Here is a 23227-nt window from a genome sequence, read left to right as displayed (position 1 = left end):
TTGATTATATCCAGAAACTACATTTTTCACTTCCAAAGTTATAGCTCTGATATTTTTTCTTCATTTCACCCTTAAATAGGTACTTACTTCTGAAACCTCTCTGCCTACCTCGTCCCTTTTCATACTGTTCATCATACAGGTAGCAAATCTCGGAGGGAGCTTCTATTCACCATTAGCTGTTGCCATTTATTTTTCTTGTAGCAGATAAATATCAGTTCCTTAAGTATGTCATTAACCACTGGGCTTTTAAAAATCTCTTCTGCAAATCTGTGGGGTGTCTTTACTACATGTTCTCAGAATACTTGCAGGGTGTCAGTAAGGCTCATTTATGTATGAAGTTATTTTTGGACAGGAAACAACACATCTGCTTCCTTCAAGAATGATTCCATGTGCAGATAAACCCAAGACTATATTCTCAAGGAATTCACAAAAAGTTAATAGAATAAGTGAAAGTGCTTTAGGGAAAAGTATCCTGATGTCTTGTTAGAATTAGGTTACAGTGGTATTAATCTTTTCCTTCTTATCTGGGTGTGTATACAACATCTGAAACCCTAGCGAGCCTTTTCTGGAAAAGATGTTGCAATATCTATCTAAGAACAACAGAAAAGGATAAAATGCAGATCACCAGCAGCTAATTTAGGAAAGCAACTGGTTGCTTTGAACTACACTCTACCAACCTGTTTTTCAAAACTGCTGACAGCACTAGGTATCACACAGATGCTACTTGTGACAGTGGTGTTGTGCTTATTCTGCTGAAGTTAATCCCTTCTAGAAACAGATGAAAACACAGCACTATCACTGCACTATCTGCCTGACTTGTTCACTTGAAACTCCCCCAATTCTTCTGGGACAGATCAGATCATCCACATCACTGTGCACATTTTATTCTCATCCCTATAATCACATGAGGAGGGTGCCAGCATTCAGTCCCTCCTTCTCCCAGAGGTGAACAGAGTACTGAATAAGCAAAGTAGGTAATAAAAGTATGCAAATAATGCAGGCCTGAACCCAAACTGCATACATCTACATTTTGTTCTAAAGCATGGTCTAAGCTAAATTCAAAATTGTGTTTTCTCCAACTGCAAGACTGTATGGACACCAACAGGCTGCCCATGGAGCCCAACATCTAGGGAAATTTCATTTTGATTTGCTTGGTTTCCACCTCCAAGCCCAGTTAGGAGCAGTTGTGCTGGTGATAGATTAGGCTTACAGTGATGCAGCTATTGGCTTGGTTTCCTTCAGCTTACACATTCAGGCTCCTTGTTCCCTCTGTTACTGCAGGTGTGCCAAGAACAAGGTGAGATGAACAAGGTGAGATGAACAAGGTGAGATGAGTGCAGCTCCTACATGGGGAGTGCTCAGTCCCCAGCCCAAACCTGAACATGCTGTGAATACTAAAACCCGGAGCAGCACAACTCTGCAATGTTGCAGCAGAAGGTTTAGTTTAAAAAGTAGTATTTGAATACTTTCTCTTTCTTGCTACAATCATTAACATAAAATCAATTTATGTTGTGACATTTTCAGTTCTCATTATGATCTCTGTCACAAGAGGGAGGTTTTCAATCCCCCATAAAGTCTTTAAGAGACAGCAGAATAATGTGCACTAAGTGCATTATACAGTTTCTAATTTGACCTTTTCACGGTTCTACAGTTTGACTGCTTGGTCACTCCTGTTCCTTGGCTGTCTTGGTAATCTGAGAGGAACAGGTGGAATAGTAAATAATCAAAATACTAAATCTTTAAAAGGTTAACTTCATACTGCAAGTGACTTACAGGTTATATATATTCTGTGCTCTTACAGTGCAGCCCAGAAAAAAGCAGGAATAAAAGGAAATGACAGACAATGACTGCTCTTAAGCCAGTGACAATAGGAATTTGGAAAAAGATGTAAAATGGGTGTGCAATAGGCACTAATTTTATTCTGCCAGTGGTTCACATGTGTTTATGCTGTGTGAAATAATCTTCTCTTGATGGAGACATGGAGGGCTCCAGTCACTCTTCACCCTTAAAAGGTCTGAGAGCCCCAAATAGATTATTATGATCCAATGCTAATCCTCTTCCTGCTACCATAGTTTTAGGGTTTTTCATTTTGTATGAAACTTAAAAGTAACCAAGACTGAACCTAGCACTGAGCAAAAGAAGTGGCAGTAATCATCTTCTCTTGTTTTAAAGGGTGGCATTTGCTGCAAAGGGACCCAGGGTCACAAAAGAAATGAGGGGATTGCAAGTGATGAAAGAAAATAGGGAGAAGCCAATCTGTGCAGCCACGTGGGCAAACAGGGATGGTGTGACCCATCGCCTGAATGGATGGCACTAAAACCAGAGCACTCCTTTGGACTCTTTGGTGCTGCCCTGAGTTACTGTCCCATAGCCAGGGAGAAGAATTCTCCCAGGAAAAGGGATGGGGAGACAGGCTACGAAAGTAGGTCAGTGTCTAGAATTAGTTCTGTGTCATAGCCAAAGAAAAAATAAATCTAAGAAGGGCTGGACAAAGGGTACAAAATGTCACATGGAGTGCTTGGAGTGCTAATGTATCCCCACAATACTCTCACAAGTATACAGAAGGAAGGGAAGGGCAACAGAGGTGCCAAATGATTAAGAAAAAAATATGATGGCCACTATACTACAAAGATATAAAATTTTATATACTGCACCTTTCTTACAGGAGAATGCTTAGAAATGAACAATAACAACAACAACAACAACCTAAAAGGGAGAAAACCCTTCTTTAATGAGATTTTAGAAGGAATCCTATTATACAGAGAGAAGTGCAGCTCTGGCTGGAAGGGGTCCTTGTGAGGGCAGGGGAGAGGTCACCTCATGAGGCACTGCTGAGTTTGGCTTCAAAGCTTCTATGAAGCTTTAACTCCATATCCTATTTATTCATCGTAAGAAAGGAGGAATTTTTCAAGTATTTGAAACTCATAAGCAAGTTAACTTTCTGCTCACATATCTGGGAAGGCTTTCAGAAAGGGGAACAGCCATAACCAACATGCAGAAAAGCTCCTCTCTATTCCCTACTAAAGTGGCAATAATCTCTATTGTTTTGTAGCCTATAAAGCAATGAAGAGCTGCTAAGATTAATTAAATTCTGAAAAGAAACTGAAGTGTTTAATCAATCACCAGTGCTGTTTGCTGCTGCTATACCATTCACAGGGATTATTATATAGCATTTTGAATTACAAAGCAAAGCAACAGCAATATAAGAAGGGTGTTACTAGTCAATGCTTGGATCTCTAGTTCCAGGTATTGAGGACTTGCTTTTTCGTGGTATATGAAAATATTAACAGGTTCCCACTGACCATTCATTCCCTTCACTGTGAGTGCTCAGCACTTCTGCAAATCAGGCCTCAGGGCTTCAAATCAGGAAACTGGAAAATTAGAAGATGCAGCTAATGACCCTTTGTGAAAAATCTGGCTAAGCAAGATGGGCACCATTGCAAAGGAAATCAGAGCCAGGGACTGCACCAGAATTAAATTCTCCAGGAGAGCACACATCAGCTGCTCTGCCTACGTGAGGTTTTTTTTCTCTCTCTGTTCTTCATCCTTTGCAATTTTGCTGCCCCTTGGGCTCTGCAGCTTGGGAGAAATATGATGGAACTGTTGGCTCCTGTACTCTGTAACCTGACATGGCCAAAACAACACCACTCTGTAGTGACTGAGAAAATGCCATAGACTAAATGGTAGAAAAATATGCAATAAAAAATATGATATTGCATATAGAAATGAGTTGAATTAATCCTATCAGATGGATTTGCCATCCTCTCCCAATTTCAAGTGTACTTTGAAACCCAAACAATTATTTGACAATGATTTCAAATATCAAAGGTATTTTAAACCACACTGAGGAAGCTTCAAAAGACACTTTTCTTAAAAAAAAGTGAAAACATGATCTTGCATAATTCCCAGGCTGGTGACACTCAGGTGTGAGATAAGAAGAGAAACATGGTAATAAGCCTTTGAATTCATGCACAAATGCTGCATTTGTTAACAGTATATTTGCTCTTAGATTCCATGTTAACAGTGGTTAACATCTTTAGTGTATCTAAACATGTATGGGAACATACTAGAAAATTCTACATAATTCTAAATTTCTAAGGAGACAATTTACAGAACTCTAAACATATATAATAATGATGCAGATCCCTACAAATTGATAGGAACTGAACCGCTTTAAACTCCTTTTCTTTCAGAGCTGGTTTTATTTCTGTTGAAAGGAAGAGGACCTCAAAGCTCCAGGATGGGTCCCTCTGACACAAACCTGACTTTAATGGAGCTCTGTGGATTTGCAGCAGGCAGAGATCTTGGCTGTCTGATTTTCCAACTGACAACTCTCCTGTATGGAGAAGTCCACTGAAAATAGGTATTCCCTACAACCTAGGCCAGCCCTATGTGAATGGTACAAGCCACAAATACTGAGAAATGTAAAGTCTAGTTGAAATTCACAGTCATGAAAAGACAGAAAAAAATAGTTTTCTATAATGATAATAGCACTTACTGTATATTATATATGTTAAGTACTCAAACCACTTTAGTTAAAAAAAAGCCATTCATTTCCTTTCATAATATGGTCAAGAGTAATTTCTGGCACAGAGAAGTGAGAATCATCAGTGCAGCTTTGTGGAACTGATTACCATGTACTTCAACAGAGACCAGCAAATGCTATTTAAGGAGCAATTTGAATCACTGATGTGGTGATGCAGGAGCTGGTTCTGTCCCCTTGATGTGGAAGGATAAGCTGTCACAACACTGACAATGCACAGAGCAACTATGAACCATCCTTAAATTACTCCAGGGCAGGAGAGAAATGCAAGTTTGCTTTCCTGTCCTCTTGCTGGCTCCTTTTCAGCCCAGTGACAAGGACACTGAGCACGTTCCCCCCGAGCAGAACCAGGAAGGATTAATGGGCATCTCCTGAGACCCAGGAAAATGAACAAATGCCTGGGGGACAGGATGTTAAGGGATAGAAGAATATGGGATGGTCACACCAGGTTCATTTAGCCTAATGCCCTGTGATGGTGGCTGATGTCCAGTGCTGTTTAGGAGAACGTGCTGTTATTATTCTCCAGAAAGTTCTTTCAACTTCCCATGTTTTTTTCACTATTTAGAGCTGAGATAGATCAAAAATGTGAACAAGAGCTAAAATACCAATGCAATGACCAAGTGTCTTTGAAGTACACCGGGAACTCAAAAGCTTACACAGCAAGTGGAGTTACAAGCAGAACCATCACTAAAAGAAAATAAAGAATATAATGAGATGCTACTGCACTCTTTGTGAGAAAAAAAATTAACAATAATAATAATAATTGTTATTAGAAATCAATTTCTGTGCCGCAGAAAATATAGTTTTCAAAATAGTATATCAAAATAATTTACAAATTGGGATTGACAAGCTGAATCACTGAAATACTGACATTTAGCTTGTTCATTTCAAAGTGATGTCTCTGCTTCAAAAACTGTCAGATTTCATTTTTTAAAGAGTTTTTTAAAAGGTCTTTTTACTTTACCATGAAGAAGTACCCCCTCAAATCCTGATTCTCCAGTCCAGTCAGTAAACTGAAAAATCAATTATTTGCACAGTACTGGTTTTGGGGAAGAAGGCCAGAATATAAGACAATCACATACAAAAGTCAGTGTGGAATCAAATGGAGAGTGAAAGAGAACAAATATAGAATTTATCCATAGGGCAGACAGAGTCATACAAGAAACTGTCTCTATTCTTAAATTATATTTAGAAATGTATGGGGAAAGGTAGGAGAAGAAACTTTGCTGTGAGTGGAAAAGCTGGCAAGTGTCACAGCCACTAGAGAACCCAAGTGCTCCAGCTTGGCAAGAGGGCAGATGGTGTCTGCAAACTATCTTAACACTTCTCAGCAGAAGACAGCCATCAAATAAAGTAAGGAAGAAGTTGGTCTTCAAAACCTGAAAAGAAATTAAAAGTATGTACATGACACAGTAGTCCCTGGAGCAAGGTAAGTGTCTACACAAAAAAACTGGAAAAGAGCCCTCTGGCAATCCAGCTGGAATGTTTTTCTGTGGAGGACAGTAATTCTTGTTTTGGAAGGAAGAGGAGAACAGCAGTTAAACCCCTGCTGGAGGTTTCCTGAGTGTGCAGTGTGAGTCACAGGAACCGGGTCTGCATTTCTTTACCTGTGCATTAAAGTGAATCCCCAAGGCAACGTGAGGTTGAATCCATTAACATTAGCAAAGAGCATAAACAACTCAAATAAAGGGGTTTGATGGCACAAAGTGTTAAAGTGCCCACAAGGAGAGTGTTGGTTAGTATTTAACAGCAAGAGGAACTGAATTAGGAGCATATCCAAACACTAGACACTAGCACAGCTTAGTGATATTAATATTATGCTATTTGTTAAGGACTTTCTGTAGCTAGGCCACGTGGCATCTTTCCAATTCAATTTCTTTATGCAAAACAATTTTGCATAGATTTGCATGTTACTAACAGGAGAAGATACTTATTAACAACTTAAATTACATTTCACTTCTATTTAATTTATTATCCTGAATTAGCTGGTGAGAGTCCTCGAGCCTTATCTCTCTGTTTAGACACTTACAGAGCACTTATCACTGTGGCATCAATGCCACTCCTCAGCCTTGATACAGAGCCTGGGATATGGACTCAAAACAGTCACCTGTGAAATAAAGCAAGCTGAGTTTGGCTTTGTATCTGGGTATTCTGAAGGAGGAAGATAAGTCATTTGCAGAAGCCCAGGCCATTCTGTTTTATTAAAATAAATTTCCTGAAAGTATTGAATACTGTAACTGCTCTGCCCCAGAGCATTAAGAGGAGTATTCCCAGTAGAAGGTGAGGACCCAGCTGCTTTTGCAGTCTAAATTTGAAACCAGTCCTTTACAGCCAGTCTAACAACCCACCCATGAAACCAGCCAGCTGCCTGGATCTCTTCTGCTACTTTCTTCTCCTCTTATTCATTGTGACCTACAGCTAAGGATGTTTTTCACACTGCAGACCCATGGAAAAGGCTCTCATAATCTTGTTAAAGGCTGGCATACTTGACTTGCACTACAGAATCCTGCATTTGTCTCCTCAGGGAAATAAACACTTTTAAAGAGCCTTTGGACTTCAAAAACGCTTTAGACAAATACAATGGCCACCCTAGTAATAAGTGAATCCGTTTTCTGCTCCTCACAAAAATGTCTACAGCCAGGAGTTTGGATTTTATGTGCCCTTATACAAACTCATCTACAGTTTTATTTTTTTTTTATTGCTCACATGTTCTCAAAGGAAACCAATTTCTCTTTCAAGCAGCAGTGACTTTGGAAAGTCAAAGCATCCAATTGCTAGAGGAGGGTTTACTTTACCTCTCATCACTGGAACCCTGCTGTGGAATACAATCTGTTTTCAGAAGAGCAGAGAGGTGAAGGACAGAAACAAATGGCAATTACTCAAAGCCTGTGAAGAGCCTGGAGACTGGTATTCTCTTGCATCTGAATTAGGGCAAGAAAATACACTGGTCAAAATGTTGCCAAGGATAATGCTCTAACACTGAGCAAACTGAAATTTGTTTTGCTGTCATTGAGAATATTCAGCTGTAATATAATAGTATGTAACATTTGAATTTGTGGCTGCTTTTTAAGAAAGATTGAACCAATTTGTTAACTGTCTTTTAGGACAGGTGTTTGGCAAAGGACACGATAAAATACTCACAGTTTGCATGGCTAACTCTAATTCCATTATTTCATGATTAAAACCTTTCTTGCTACTTCAGAGCCTTGCTACACCAGTGCAACAAGATTCTGAATTTTCCCCTTGACTATCTACTTGAAAAATAACTTGAAAAATGTTCCATTTCAGTCTAAATTCATGCAACACTTTTCTTAGGGATTCCACCAGTCAAAAATGTTACACATTTAATCCATATTCAGGTATTTGAAGCACCAGGAGAAATAAACCAGTATTTTTCACTGTCATATTTGCTAGAAAAACACAATCTTTAGCTTTAGTAAAATTAAGTTGGCCTTACAATACCTTTACATACACAGTGACTCTACCACAGAGAACCTTAAACTCATATATATCTGCAAAATTTCCAATTACAGAAACTAGAACTCCAATAATAATTACAGTATTATTGGCAATTATTTACAAACTTAAGGTGTAGGTATTTACAAATAGAAGTACTTTTAGTGACATCTGCTGATAAAAATTATGCCTGAGAAAACAGAAATGTGTTTGGAACCCGGTAGCAGTTTGCCATAAAATAAGAAAATAATCTCTTTGTATAGGAAGTTAAATGCAGGAGCAACTTTGTGGCCTTCACTAATTCTTAGAGTGTGACACACAAGTCCAGGCTTGCTTAAAACATAAACTGCATTAATGTAATTCAGTTTCCCAAGGTCAGGAGGAGTTTATTTCCAAACCTTTGCTCTGAACAGTGCTGTACAACATGAAATAACACCACCACATATCAGCAGGTCTCGGATTTCTTTTGAGACGCAAAGCCCTGACAATGAATCTGCTTCTCAGGAGCTTAATATATTGCTTTCACTTGCATCTACTTTATTGTAGCTCTTTTATACCTGTACTTCAACTGCACATGGCAATTGTGTCTTGCCTTTATTGAGGGCTGCAGCTAATCAGCTGGTTCCATAAAGCAGCACATCAATTGTGTTTTATGAATTCTTTGTCACAAGAATGCAGCCAAGTGCCTCGTGTCCCAAGACTCAGCAGTAACACATCACCTTTGCACAGCCTTGCAAAACCGTATGGAAATTACAGCAGCCATCAACAGGAACTCCTCAATCACCTTTACTGTGTTAGGGATGGCAAGGAAAAAATAGAAAACAGTGATGTTCAACAGACACGTCTTAAAAAGAGCGAGGAAAAGAAGGAGAGAGAAAATCAAGTGGGTGCAAGTGGATAGACATTTGCAGGGTTACCTTTGCAATGCAAGAACCTCGGCAGGGTGGAGTGCTGCCATGAGCTCTCATTTTCCAAAATCCCTTACAAGTAGCAGATGTCTTTCCCCTTTCCTCAAATTCTTCACTCATTTCACATAAACTATATGACTTGAAGAAAAAGAAATCTAAAAATTTATGTGCAAAAATACATCTTTTCACCTAATGCATACTGTAAGAATTGACTTAAAGCTGTATTTATAGCATCATTTAAATATCGATACCAGGCTTCTTTCTTCCTTTAGCTTCTCCAAAGTAGCTGTAACACATTTTTCAGAAGCCCTGTAGAGTTAACTTCTAGGAGACAGGACTTTTTACTTGGTTTTTGTAACAAGCACAAAGAATTCTGTGACAGGAATGGGTCAGCTCTAGACTAAAACAGAGAAAAACTCGCTCAGTCTCCTATTTCATCTTGGAAATCTCCCTGATAGAGCATTGCTGATGTGAATATACAAAAAGAGCCCCAGACAAAGTCTACCAATGCCCTGTAAAGTACATCTCCAGTATTTCTGGAGATGCCTCTCCTGACATCCCTGAGGTTTAAATAAGTCTTTTCCCAGCTCCTAGCTGCTCACAGTTATTCTGTGGCCAGCCAGCACACTGAGGCCTTTCCTCCTCTGGACATTTCTAACCAAAGAGCACTTAGATAAAGCAGATGTTCATATTATTAGAACCCAAGAGTATGGGGTTCTAATAGCACAAAATTATGCATTTTGTGCTATTGAACTTCTTCCCATTTCTACTGCTCCAGCTTTCAAGGACATCCAATTGAAAATACAAAAAGGAACTTATTTTTAAAATAAGTAAAATGCTGTCCAGTGTTTTTTGCAAACAACTCAACTTCTTGACATAATGTAAACTGAACAGATAACAATCCCTTCCACTTCCTTGTTTATTGAAAAATCTATTTTAATCATTTATTGCCTTCAGGGTAACAGCATTCTCAAATGCACTTACTCTATACGCTATACAGCATACTCTTAATACAATTAAAAAAAAAAAAATCTAAACACTTAAAAGTTATATTTGCTGGTAAAAACAACCTGTGCTTTAAAAATATGGATCTGTATATATATTTTTTGTTGTTCAGAACTTCTTAGTTGCTCATGGGATTTTACTAAATTGAGGAAAGCGATTAATATATAAGCTTCATGTAACAATCTCAAATGCATAATATCAAGATTTCTATGAAAGGTTTTTTTATTTATAATGTCCACAATGCTGGTGTCAATACTTAAAATGAAAGGGCAGCATGATACATAGTTCATAGCACTGGTTAGTTTTATGCCTTTGGCAATTTCCCTCAAACTAAGTCTCCAATGCCCAGCACTAATCTAATTTAGAGATAAGGTGCTTCATATGTGAGATGCTTTTTCCAGTGCCTCTGCAGCCCATCAAACTTAGAGGAAAGGATTGCAAATGAGGGAAAGCTTTTTTTTCACACAGGCCAATCTCACTGCACTTTGAAACTGCAGGATCTCCTCTTTTTGGGGTGGGATCAGCTGGAAACAAACATTGGGTTTCATGCATGGAAAACTCAAGGTATGCAAATCATCCCTGCAACTTCACTATTTTTCATAAGGTCTTATCAGAAACGTGCTATACTGGTACCTCAGCACTGGGACCTGTGGAGAAAAAGTTGTTTCTGGTGTTTTCCTGGGTTTCATTTCAACCAAACATAACTCAGGCAGGACCTAATTAATCCCTTTGTGAGAACAACAGAACAGAATGAGGCACCTTTTTTAATACAACTATTTCTTTAGCCACACCTGAATGTTATTGTATAACATTAATAGAGGATGTAACACAACTGAGAAAATGGCATTGCTTTTTCACAGTGAGTTATTACAGGGATAAACAACCATGTACCAGAAGTGTTTGGAAAATCATGATAAAGACAGAGATATATACAATTTATTGTCACTTCACAGTCCCAAATGAAGCCCTGTTTTGGTGGTCTCAACCAAAATGCCCAGGATTTTTCAAAAGATGGTATCCCTTTTGCTTTTTCTTTTGCATCTTAAACTCTCTATGAACACTTGCAACCTTTTCCAGGACTGAGAGCTTAAACCTGAATTTCAACTGGGAATGATCAATGAGGCTTTTTTAACAGGCAGCTTGCTGTTCGAAATGACAGTGACATGATTTTATTTTACCCAGTATTCATTTTTTCCTGCTGACAGGGATTGCCTGATAAGGTAGTACTTGCTGCTACAGACCATACTTACAATCTGGACAATTTTTGCCTCTAGTCTGTGCCCAATAACACCTGAACCCCAACTATCTTTGTAAACAAAAAAGAAAATAGGTCACAATGATAGTAAAATCACCTTCAGACAAGCAAGATGCAGCCAAGATTATAAATTATTCAATCCAAACACATAGTGATATCATTGTATAAAGTATATTCTCATAAAGGAAAATGTTTCCCCAATAAACACAGCCTTTTAAACTATTAATGAAATGGGAATACAATATTATAAAAATGTAGTTAAGACTAAATTTGAAAATCATCAGAGTAAACAGATTGCCTAGACGTAAGCTTAGCCACTCTGTATGTTACTATTAGTTAGAAATGTTATAAAGGTTTGTCTGAATTCTTGCAGGGTCTAAGGATTTATAATTCAGCTCCAAATGTGAGATTTGACTGTCCAAGCTAATCCCAAGAGAGGCTGCACCAGGACACCTGCAGGGAAGGCTGAACTGCAATTCTGGGTGACCAACCCAGTCTTCAGAGTTTGACTCTGATAAAATTACTAAATTTTAAAACATGGATATTTTAATATTTGGGGCATAAGGATCTATGGTGGTTTCCTGGAAGCTTCTCCAGTATTTACTTTTTGTGTTGCAGGATATTTTAGTGTTTTCATGTGGATGTTGGACTCCTGTTTAGAAATGGACTTGAGCCAAACCATTCAGATTTTAGTAATTTAGTAAAGATTCTCATTCTAGCCCACATCTAAGACAGCTGCTTTAGAGAAAACAGATAACACAATTTTTTTGATTTACATGCAGTCCATTAAACTGAATTACAAAAAAATGCAATTCTTCAGAGGAAAATTAATGTAGAAAGGTCCCTGTTGGGTCAGCGGAAGCTCTAAAATATGCAGGGATATATATTTGGAATGAGGTGGTGATACCACAAATGCCATCTCCCTTCTTCTGCACTAATAAGGAATTAGAAATTGAAGAAACCAAGAACTGATTTGCCATAATGCTGCATAAAGAGTTACAACTTGTCTGGAATGATAATCAATCTCTAGGCTATACTCATTTATACCTCTATAGACTCAGAATAACTTAACCAAAACCAGCTTGACATTGTTGATGGAACTATTCCAGATTTATACTGGATTAACTAAAGACGGAACTTAGTCCTTAAGATACCAAAAGAAAAAAACCCAACCAACCAAGAAACCAGAAAAAATGATGTATTTGAAACATCAAAAGTCTTATTTTCTCATGCATTTTACTAAAAAGGTTTGGTGTTTTTTTCCCCCTCACACTGGGATGTTTTATCTTAATTCTGATGCCTTAGGATTTAGCTTTTGTATTTTTCAGATCCTGTACTGCTTTAGGTGTAACTCCAAAGCTCCACAGCCCATCAGCTGCTGTTCTCCCACTTTATTCAGACAGAACAATCCCTCTCTAGGCCTGGGACTCAAGGACACCCTACAGCCTCAGGCCCCAAAAATTACAAACACAACTGAATTAGGGGGAGTGAACTGGGGGAATATGACTTCATTACCTGAGCTGGAATTGGAGGATTAACCCCTGATATGCAAATAGACCAAACTTAGATCTGTCTGAAAAACTCGTGAGCATTGTCCAGCTTGGGTGCAGCCTCTGGGAGGCTCCTGACTGCCCAAGGTGAATCTATTGAAGGGCTTTAACAAATACCCACTTTATTCTCTTAACCTTGGCTAGGCTCTGTTCTAGGTAGCCACTCCAAGGCATCAACACCACGATATGCACTGTGATTTATTTCACTGTCAGTTTTCCAAAGATTTTACAAACTTTTTCTTGGAGTTAATGTTAGGGAAATATTCCCCAAAATGCAGAAATCAATATCCACGAGAAAAAACCTATATAGAAGCAGTCTTATTTATTTGACTTTGTTTATGATGAGAGAAATTTCTGTGTTTTAATTATCAGTATCAGCACACAAACACCTGCTGTTACTAGATGGTGTTTCTATTAACAGCGTGCCACTTCAATAGTTTTCTGTTTGCAATCCAAAATCAAATTACTCCTTGTCTGAAAATTATTGTTAGTTGCTGACACAAAGTGTTTACTGTGTCTGTCATTTTGTAACCTTTCATTTATGCCAAAAAAAGAAATCAATAGCAATTTTAGCTTTTTATTTAGTACTGTTTTTGAAACCAACAAGCACTGAGCTGTCTCAGTGTGCTCTTACTGTTTTTGTGGGTTTGTGCATGCCAGCATCCTTTGGGATCCTGTATCCTTCACATGTCCAGGTGAGAAGTTGTCTGCAGGGTCAGTGATCCAGGTGATGCCTACACTGCCCTTGGGACCACTGGCCCATTTAGATTTGGGTTCTGTACTGAATTTAATGTGGAACTGAGCAACCCACAGCTACTGGTTACATGGATGATGTAACCAAATCAATTTTTTCAATATTATTTCTATTTTAGAGGTGACCTCTCCTGGGAAGGAGTGAAACCTGTATTTACTGCTAAGCCTGGGCAAACATGCAGCTATAAATGCTTGAGAAAACATCAGGACTTAACTCAGCCACAGAGAGCTGCCAGGGAGTTAACACAGCCTTAAAAGTTCTCTTTCAGAAGATTTCAAAAGGATTGAAAAGACTATCCTACTGTTTTTAATATAATTACACCACAACACAGTTATTTTTATGCAGTTCCTGTCTCCTGCTGCTGCCTGGGATTAGTCTTTATTTACAGATGATGAGGAATTATGTCTCATGTCCTGGTTCAACCTCGAAAATTATGTCAGGAATTTTGGCTCAACATTCTTCTCTTGCCATGCAAGCTTGTTAAAGAGATGCATTTACCAAAAGGGCAAATCCTGCTGACAGGGATGTTGCCACCACAGTCAGCATCCTCTCAGCAAGCCCCTGAAAGCAGCCAAGTGAACGCCACGCTCCGAGTGCAGCCTGCTCCTCCTTTCTGTCAGTGCTGCCTCTAAAGCAGATGTTGTCTGCTGTATTTTGGAGCCTGCTGTAATTTGTTCAAATCCATAGAAGATCATGCCAAAAAAAGTGACAGCTAGTCTATGGATGGTATCGTCCCTAACTTGTTATCTGTCTGGGGCCTGCTGCAATCAATGCTTGTGTGCTGAGTTCCAAAACCTTAGAGCCAGATCAAAACACAACATTTCTACAGGGGACAGCTCTGTCTCCTTTTCAAGTTCACCTCAAAGCAGGATTCACACAGGCACCTGAGTGCTTTCTGTGCATAATTGTTGAAAGCACAAAAATTATTTTAATTCATTTTACTCCTTGGTAAAAAAAGCATTGAGGTACCACAGATCCAAACCTGAATTTACTCTCAGGCCTAACCAAGTTTTTTGGGCTGATTTTCCTTTACAACACAATTATATTGGAAAATATAGCAACCTGATATTTTTCATTTCATTTCCACTGTATAAATATTTCATACATATTATTCAGAACTTTAGTATAGGCATATTGAATGGTGGTAAAAATCCAGTAGTATTTGCTCAAGTTGAAAAGTGAATTTAGATATGATGGTGGAAATCTCGCTGTATTCTTCCTTTGCAGAACAGCTTTGAGCTCTTAAACTATGACTGCACTTACCTGCTAAAATATGGTGCTCATATACTGGTGCAAGAGAAATTTAGACTGGTTTATTGAATGATCAAGTTTACAATTCACATTCTGTGTTGTCTAATTATAAAGTGTCAGTAGGTTGTATTTGGGAACAGGAAAAACACCACATGAATTCCATAACTGGCCTTTCCCTTATCAGCTCTTGTTTTTTTTCCAGTGCACAAAAGGAAGATTCATGTGAGGTAAAGCAGCAGAACAAAACCCCCCAGCCACCATTGCTTTGCTCTTTTTTCTGACACTGGAAAGAGCTTGATTTTACTGGCTCAGTGTTGGAGCTATTGGCTTTTGCTTCCAAGAGGAATGGGTGACACCCACAGCCATCCATGGAGAGCAGAGCTATCTGTCCTTGCCTGCTTCCTGACTTTCTTTAATCAAATATTAATTGGGCGCAGTCACTTACTTCACTACTCACAAACAGTATCTTGCAGAAGTCAAAAAAAGGGAATATTTCATGCTTTGGGGATGCTTTTCCATGCTTCTGGAAAAAAAGACTGATCTGCTTGTGTGAAAGCTTGGAGGCAAGAAAAATTGTATTGGTAATAGTAAGTATTATTTACGAAAACTACATAACTGAGATTTACTTGGGTAAGTTCATTTCAGTGTGTAACAAATTAAAAAACTGAATTGCAGTATTCACACAAAATTTTGGAGCAAAATATCAGATCCTGCATAGTTAACAAACCTACTATTTATTGATGAAGTCCAGAGGAAAAAACCTACCTAGATTTCATCAGATATACCAAAGCTTTGAAACCCAGAGTAACCTTAATTTTGGAATGCTTTTGTTTTATCATTCCCAGAGTTTGAGACTCAAGTAAGTAACTTAGAAATCTACCTGGAAATTCAGTGTCAGAAAGAACCTTTTTTCAAACCTAAAGCCACGAAAGAAAATACTTCCAGACTAATCTGCACCAATTTCAAATCAACCATGTTCATGACTCATACTTCATCTTCATAAATTTTAAAATTACATACTCTGCAGTTATGAAAACCTGTGAACAGCAATTTGAAGCTGAAATATTATCTGAAAGTGGATTTCAAGGCTTTAAATTCTTTTAGTTGTCAGTCATTCAGACACAAGAAGTGATACAACTCATTTGGGAAACAAGACTGATTTCTTTGAATGAACTTCATGCACTGAGTGCTCTTTTTATGTAGAAAAGGAACATTAGACTTTCTCATCCATCACACCCAATAAGACTGGTAGTTAAATGCTACAATTCATACCCCAAACAATGTAGATTCTTGATCAAGCTTGCCAAGACCTATTCCTGCAACTTAAAAATGTTCCCTTGATTCTCCTTAGAAATTTAAACAACACTTGGTGTATTTGAATATATTTCCTTCTGCCTATTGACCTTATATTCCCCTTCTCAAGATAATAGAATTTACTTAGCAGCTGCCTTGGGCATTTCTGCAAGGTCAAAAGCACACAATGCACAGACAGGGATAAACCTACTTTGAATTACTGCATCCATTCATGCTCCAGTGGTTCTGCAACTCTGATGGCAACAAATGAAGTCTGGTGTGTTGGGAGTACAGCACTTGGAAAGCACAGAAAGGGTATGGTCAGAAAGAGCCCTGCCAGGCTGTTAAACATTTACTACCCTGCCTGAGCCCCTCCACCACTGACAGAGAGCAAACAGCAGCCACAGAGCAATGGGGGAAGTTGACAGAACCACATAATTGCAACCACGAATTCACACCTGCCAAGAGACACCCCAGTCATTGCACTGTGTTGGCATTGTGACAGAATGAACAGCACATTCAAGGGAGGAATCTCTCCCTTTGCCAGGAGATTCTGAAGAACTCAAACAGTTTGTTTCTTATCTGAAGTTATTTATGGTGGGTTTTTTGGAAGCTTCATTAGGTCTAAAAATAAGTTCTGCTTCATGAGGGCTCTACTTACTACTGCAAAGAGGTACCTGAAAACCACCGGCAGACAAGGTTCTGTGCCTTATATAATTTCTGTCACTTAGAGCCAGTTTCTAGTCCTTTTCTTTTGTTGAAATTATAGCCTTATTCATTTTATAGTATTAAATCAAAGGGCATACACACTCTGGAAGGGCAGCTAACCTCAGGGCAGTTCACAGTTCAACCTCGGTCTCTGGGCAGCCGAGTTGAAAATCAGCAGCTACCACGGGAGCATATTGAAAAGCTGGGATACTGCTGTGAATTATGAAGCATATCAAGTGTTTGGATAAACCAAAGGAATTTAAATGGGCCTAAAATAGCAAAGAGTAAAAGCATTAGGGCTTGTCTTCTTTTCCAAAATCTTCCATTAGTGCCTTCCAGAGACCTGTTTTCTACCTCTCAGACACTGATTCAAAATTCCATTTAAGAAAATGAAGAACATGATCCTGCCATCTCCTCAAAGATTTAACTTTATGGTAGAAAGATTTTACTGTTGTTATTTGCTATTAAAGGTAATAATTCTGGTGTAGTTTTCTTTTGCTTGCATTTGTGCTATTTTATTAATGTCTCCATAGCAGCAGTTAGCACTGTAAAAGGAATCCCAATTTTTAACATGATTATTAGTCTTCATTTCCATCCTCAAAGCTGGGATGTTTTTAAAGGAGCTGAGGGAGGAGGAAGGAACAAGACTCAGACACTGCACTCCATTGTTACCTCTGAGCACATACACTTAGATTGCTTTTCTTTGATGCCGCTGCCAATTTTATTCACAAGCGTATAAAAAAAAGGTCATGACATTTAGATTACAGTACTTTGGAAATTAAATGTTCCTTTAAATTTTTAATTTCTGAAAGTATTTTATCATGGAATAATATTTGAATATGATTGAATGAATATGTAAAGATTAATGCAAACTGTCTTCAGACTGGAAGTTCACAACCACATATGTTTAACCTTGTTGTGTAATAGGCATAAAATCACTGATATGTGAGCTCGAAGAGCTGCATTTCCATTTTGCTGGAAGCACTTGCACTGTTATTCTCCTTAATATTTTTCCACTGGCATGTCTGTATAAGGCATGAGGTTTAGGTCTCTCTATCATTTTCTACTTAACATTACACTTCACAAACCTGGCAGCTAAACAAGGAACAAAAATGAATCCCAATGACCTGCTCAGTTTTCTCACGTGAATTTTTATGTCAGAAATCAAACTACTGATTTTTAGGCTAATTCAGCAATATTAATGATATTACTGTAGCACATGAAGAAACAAAATAATTTTGTGTGGACACTAAAGGAATCACTGAGATACCACATAAGCACCATTCCAGTCAGGAGCTCCCAACTCAGCGCTTTGGGGATCTCAGGAAGATGAGGTCACTGAATGCTGTCATGGCCAGGTTTGGGGAGCCTCTTGTCTAGGAATGGATTTGCCCATGTCACACACAGGTTCACCAGATGGTTTAGGTTGGACCTTTCAGATCACTGAATCCAGCTGTGAACTCAGCACTGCTGGGTCACCTTAGCCACTGGTCAGGGCTTATTTCTCCAAGGCCAGCTGACACTCCTTGTTCAGCAGAAAAAGGAATCTAACAAAAGGCAGCAGCACACTGGAAATTTTTTGTGGTCAGCAACTAGAGCTCATAATTTTCTCATACGCTAAGGAAAGCTGGGCCTCAAGCTGCAAAGGGCAGACACAGACAATTCCAAATCCCTGTCCAGATGATACCCCTGCATAAAATTTATGTTGGCATGTAGAATTTAGTCATGTCTTCTCATGGAAGCTCTTGGGAGCACTTTGTTAGAAGACTGACAAACTCCAAAATATTCAGTTTGAGACTTCATTGCACTCACATGGGTCAACTGAAGAGACAATGTCTGAAGAAAGGAGACTGAGGAAGATAAAGGAAGTCTTTAAGTGAAATGTTACAATCACATTCAAAGATCCAGAAGAAAAGCAAGTTATAAAGCTCCTTTGCTACTGATTATTTGATTCTCAATTCCAAATCCTTTAGTGGACATTTCAGTACACAACAACAACAACAACAACAACAACAACAACAATAATAATAATAATAATAATGATAATAATGATAATAATAACAACAACATTAATAATAATAGGAGTAGTAATATCCTTGTCACCAGGGCAATGGCAGGAGCATTTCTAGTTCAAGTCTGGCCTCTTGAAAAAGCCTTCAGGAAAGTTGCTCTGCAGATCACCCAATTCATTAAATTAGTGCTTTGTTGGCTGGAGCTAAAGTTTGAGTCAGGCAAAACAAAAGCCTGGGTTTTAGAATACATATACCCTGTCAAATTGCATTTATCAAGATAAGGGTTATTAGAATCTTTTTTTTTCTCTTGTGTGAATGAAATTGTAAGCTTGAAATGTCACTGAAGATTTATTAATCTGATACTCTTTCTGATAAGGGCAAAGAAATAGAAAGGGCAGAGAAAAAGAAATATTTCTTGTAGCCTGATAAGGACTACAAGAAATAGAAAATATGAATAAGGCAATTTATCAGTGGGCATTCTGTAACCAAAAGATTCAAGCCACACAAAGCGATAGTACAGTTATATATCGATTTCAGAACACTGCCATCTACAACACTTGGTCAAAGTTTGAGAGCTGTGCAGAAAAATGTCTGCCATTTTCAAAAAATGATGTTAAACCTGAATTTTCAGACTGTAGGCTGGAGTAACACTTGTTCTGAAAAGTAGATGGGGGTCTAATGTGAAAACTGGTGCTGTGCTAGAGTATACAATGTGTGCAGGGAGAACCATCAGCAGGATCATGAGGGTTTTCAGCTGAGGTGGCAGAGCCTGAATTAATCAGAAGAAATGTTGTTTAAACATTTTTTCCCTGTTTCTGTGCCTGCTACCTGTAGAACATGTCCACAGTGGGGAGGAGAAAGAGTGAAGAGAGGTTCACAAACATTTTGGGTCCAACAGACCATTGTTAAAGCTTTCTGTTTGTTAAACTCCATGTGAGGCACAAGACAAACACATTTCCCTTCTCAACATGACAGAGCAAACCCTGCCTAGTCACCATTTTGGCTTTGTGACCTCCCACTACAGGCAGGAGGCAGCAGCAGTCAGTGAGTTAAACTTTCTGCAATCCAACAGAACTCAAAACCAGGTGTAAATCCAGGCTCATGCTCACTGTGCCAGCTCACCAGAACATCTGCACTCATACCAATAAACCACAGCCACAGGAAACAAACATTTTCCTTCCAAAGGTCTTTTCTCATAGCAGGGAGAAAACTCTCAGACACTGTGACACTTCCCCTGCTGCTGCTGGACTTCTAAACATATATTTGACTTCTAATGGTAACATTAATATCAATAAGATGAAAATAATAATTCAAATCCCATGTAATACACATGTGACTTTAAATGAGTTTAGTTAACACTGATTAGTCTACTGATTTTGAACTCACAAAATAATGAACCATCAAGTAGTATATTTTCTTTTCCACTCTTTTACAATTCTTCAATATTTCCATTTGAAATATTTTCATTTAACTGAGATTCATTAGCCAGAATTTAGTTTTCCTATGAGACTCTCTCAAATAGGAATTTTGCAGCAATTAAGGTGTTTGAAAGTACTATCTGTTTAGAAAATTATTAGTTGTAGCTTACTCTTTCTCAGAGAGCCTTACACAGAAAATATGCCAGTTAAGAAAAGTCTTTCTTACATTTTTATAAGAACATAGCAGGAGCCAAATTATCTGCCATGATCTCACCAACAGCTCAACTTACCAGTCTTCTCTGTCTTGTGTTTTAAACTTTCAGGTCCTGGCAGGCAGGGGCAGGGCCCTTCACATCGAGCTGTGATGGTTTTGCCAGAAGTACATGCATGGAACTCCATCTTGCACTAGAGGCACAAAAAAAAAAAAAAAAAAAAAAAAAAAAAAAAAAAAAAAAAAAAAAAAAGGCAAGAATACTAATTAGGACAAGATATAAAACAGCAGCTGTGGATTAAACGAGAAATTGTGTTATCAGTAATGGCATTTGATAGATTGCAAAATTTCAGTCTCTACAGCAAATATTTTTGTAAGATAACACTGACTATTCCTAGCCTTTGTTGTTTGTATTACCTACATTTTAGTTCTGACTTTCCTCCAAGAGCTTTATGTCTCTGTAGTTGCCCCCTCCTCAGTGACTGCCCCATGGGTATTTCCACATTCTGTGCCCAGCAGCACCAGTGGCTCGACACTGGACTAATGCAGCAATAAAATGAAGAGAAAAAAAACCCAGCACAGGGTAGCAGAAATACAAATGTTCTCTTTGGCTTGACACCTAGTGAACCAAATTCAGCTCCATTTTTTGTCTTCTTCAAGCACTGCTTTTACAAGACCAGAATCCAAAGGCTTTAGATACACAGGGGAGTGTTCCTGTGGTGCCCAGGCTGGACCTCCTCCCTGAAGGGATCTCCCCCTGCCAATGGGAAAGCTCAGCTGCAAAACCCCTTTGATCTGAGTTTTATTGAGGATTAATTCTATGATTCATTTAAAAGCAGGCCAACATGTTTACACAGTGGGACAGGACGTGTTTTGACACGGCTGAAGGACACAGATCCTGAGACTGTGGTGTTACCACGGAGGATGAGTGGGCAACTGGAGCTCACTGGGCAACAGCCACTGCTGAAACCCACAGCATCATCCCCTGTAATTCTGGGACAGTGGGAGCCAAGAGAACAGAGCAGGATGTTGTTACAAGATAAACACCTCCTGCTTTGAAAGTACCATAAATATCTTGGCTTTTCCTGCATTTGTTTTTGTTAAAAGGGCTCATCGTTGCCCAAGCTTTAATCTAGCAGCAGGAGACCATTATGCTGTGCCTACAGCCCATTCTGTTGGCATTATCCCCCCACCACCCTCAGCTTCAATGCACCAGGGTGATTCTGTTCTCTCTGTGATGTCCTGACCCCCTCACTTAGAAAATGCACAGCCACACACAAAGGTGTGCAAGGTGAGCTTGCATTTCACACCAATTTCTCGCAAGACTGAAGGGAATGTTTGTACTTGTTTTCAACTCTTTGCTCCATAAATACACTTTGCACAGAGCACAGAGACAAGAGAGAGCACATCAGAAGGAAAGGAGAACAGGAGAAAGGACAACACTGAGTGCAGTCCTGAAGGCATTGACTTTCTGCAGCATAGTCTGATAGTCAATCTGTTATTGAGAACATAGGCATAAATCGTCTTCCTGCAGCTGGAGTTGATTTAATTCCTTACAGAACATCACTTACATATTTTATTATGCATAATAAATGTAAATGATGTATCTAAGCATTAGCAATTATACTTCAAATACCAGCCTTTAAGATGGCAGCAGCCTATTTCAAGCCTGTTATTACGTGCAGTTAAGAAAGGAAGAACTTTATACTTAGAAACATCAAGGCAAGTTTTTCCTCAGCTTTCCATATGATTGATAAAAATGACAACCAAAAAAAACCAAAACCAAAAAAAACCATCCCAAAATAAACTGCTTAAACAGGTTGTATTATCTGAGACCAGCTTGAAGATCACAATGCTGCAGTACATGTAAGTTTATGCCCATGACTGACCACATTATATTCCCACCATGCTTGTTTGGGATGTTTGGTGGGGGGGGGGGGAATGAAGATTAAAGAACTCCATAATTTTAAATATTAAATTAGGATAATACTTTTCAACACCTAATCACTGTATGTAACTCTTTATTCCTTCCCTAAAGGTAAACATGGAGATACCTTACTTGGCATGTGATGGTGTGTTTACTCACTGTAATAACCTACACAAGTAGCTCAACTTTGGATTTAATGACTTTTCCTAAGCCTTGCTAAGTGATATTCAGAGGCAGAGTGGCCACAAAGGATGTCTTATGGAGCAATAATGACTTTTTGGATTATTCTGCCATTGCATCTACAGCCTATAAGGAGCCTGCTGGCTTTCTCCAGACCATGGACAATAAAATGATACACAGTACTTGGAAAAACTCTCAGTCTTTCACACCAAAGGGACATTACACATTTTGCAGACATGAGTCACAAAGCTCCTTGCAGTGATTGTGCACAGGACTCAGTGGGAGCAGCCCCCAGTTTGGGCCAGTCTCTCTCATTTCAGGGGATTCATTTTGCCACTGATATGATTGGATATGCCTCAACTCTCTGCTGAGCTGCTCTAGCTGAGCTCCCTGGGTTGTGCAAGCTTTGTGTTTTCCTGCAGCCTCCCTGGTGTGTGAACTGCATTTGTTTACTCTGAACCCCAAGGCCCACATAAACATCTCTAAACTATTTTACTGCAAATGGAAAAGCAGCTCTGTTATTTGTTGCTAAATGTATATGGGTATCAATAAAGTATATGAGGGGAGAAATGGTTGAACATATTCATGGAAAATTCATAAATTAATTTATTCAACTAAGATGTGGGAAATTACTGCAGAGTGTGTTTTGGTTAAAGTGTTCCCCTGAGAATCCACTACTCATATAATGATTCCCTCTTTATTGTCAGTGAATCTACAGCAATGTGTTTTGCATAAGCATTCACATTTGAGGGAGAA

General features: G+C 38.7%; 1 protein-coding gene across 1 annotated transcript in view; it reads right to left on the bottom strand.

The window, feature by feature from the left end:
* The window catches only part of SPOCK1 (SPARC (osteonectin), cwcv and kazal like domains proteoglycan 1), a 269075-nt gene that overhangs the window by 37644 nt on the left and 208204 nt on the right, over positions 1-23227 (bottom strand). Inside the window, exon 6 of the mRNA XM_063413334.1 lies at positions 20444-20558. Coding sequence (XP_063269404.1) covers positions 20444-20558 — 115 coding nt within the window. The remainder of the gene's footprint in view (positions 1-20443; positions 20559-23227) is intronic.

The sequence above is a fragment of the Prinia subflava genome, chromosome 16, assembly GCF_021018805.1.
Source record: "Prinia subflava isolate CZ2003 ecotype Zambia chromosome 16, Cam_Psub_1.2, whole genome shotgun sequence".
In the NCBI taxonomy this organism is placed as follows: domain Eukaryota; kingdom Metazoa; phylum Chordata; class Aves; order Passeriformes; family Cisticolidae; genus Prinia; species Prinia subflava.
This window is presented reverse-complemented; position numbering and strand designations above follow the sequence as displayed.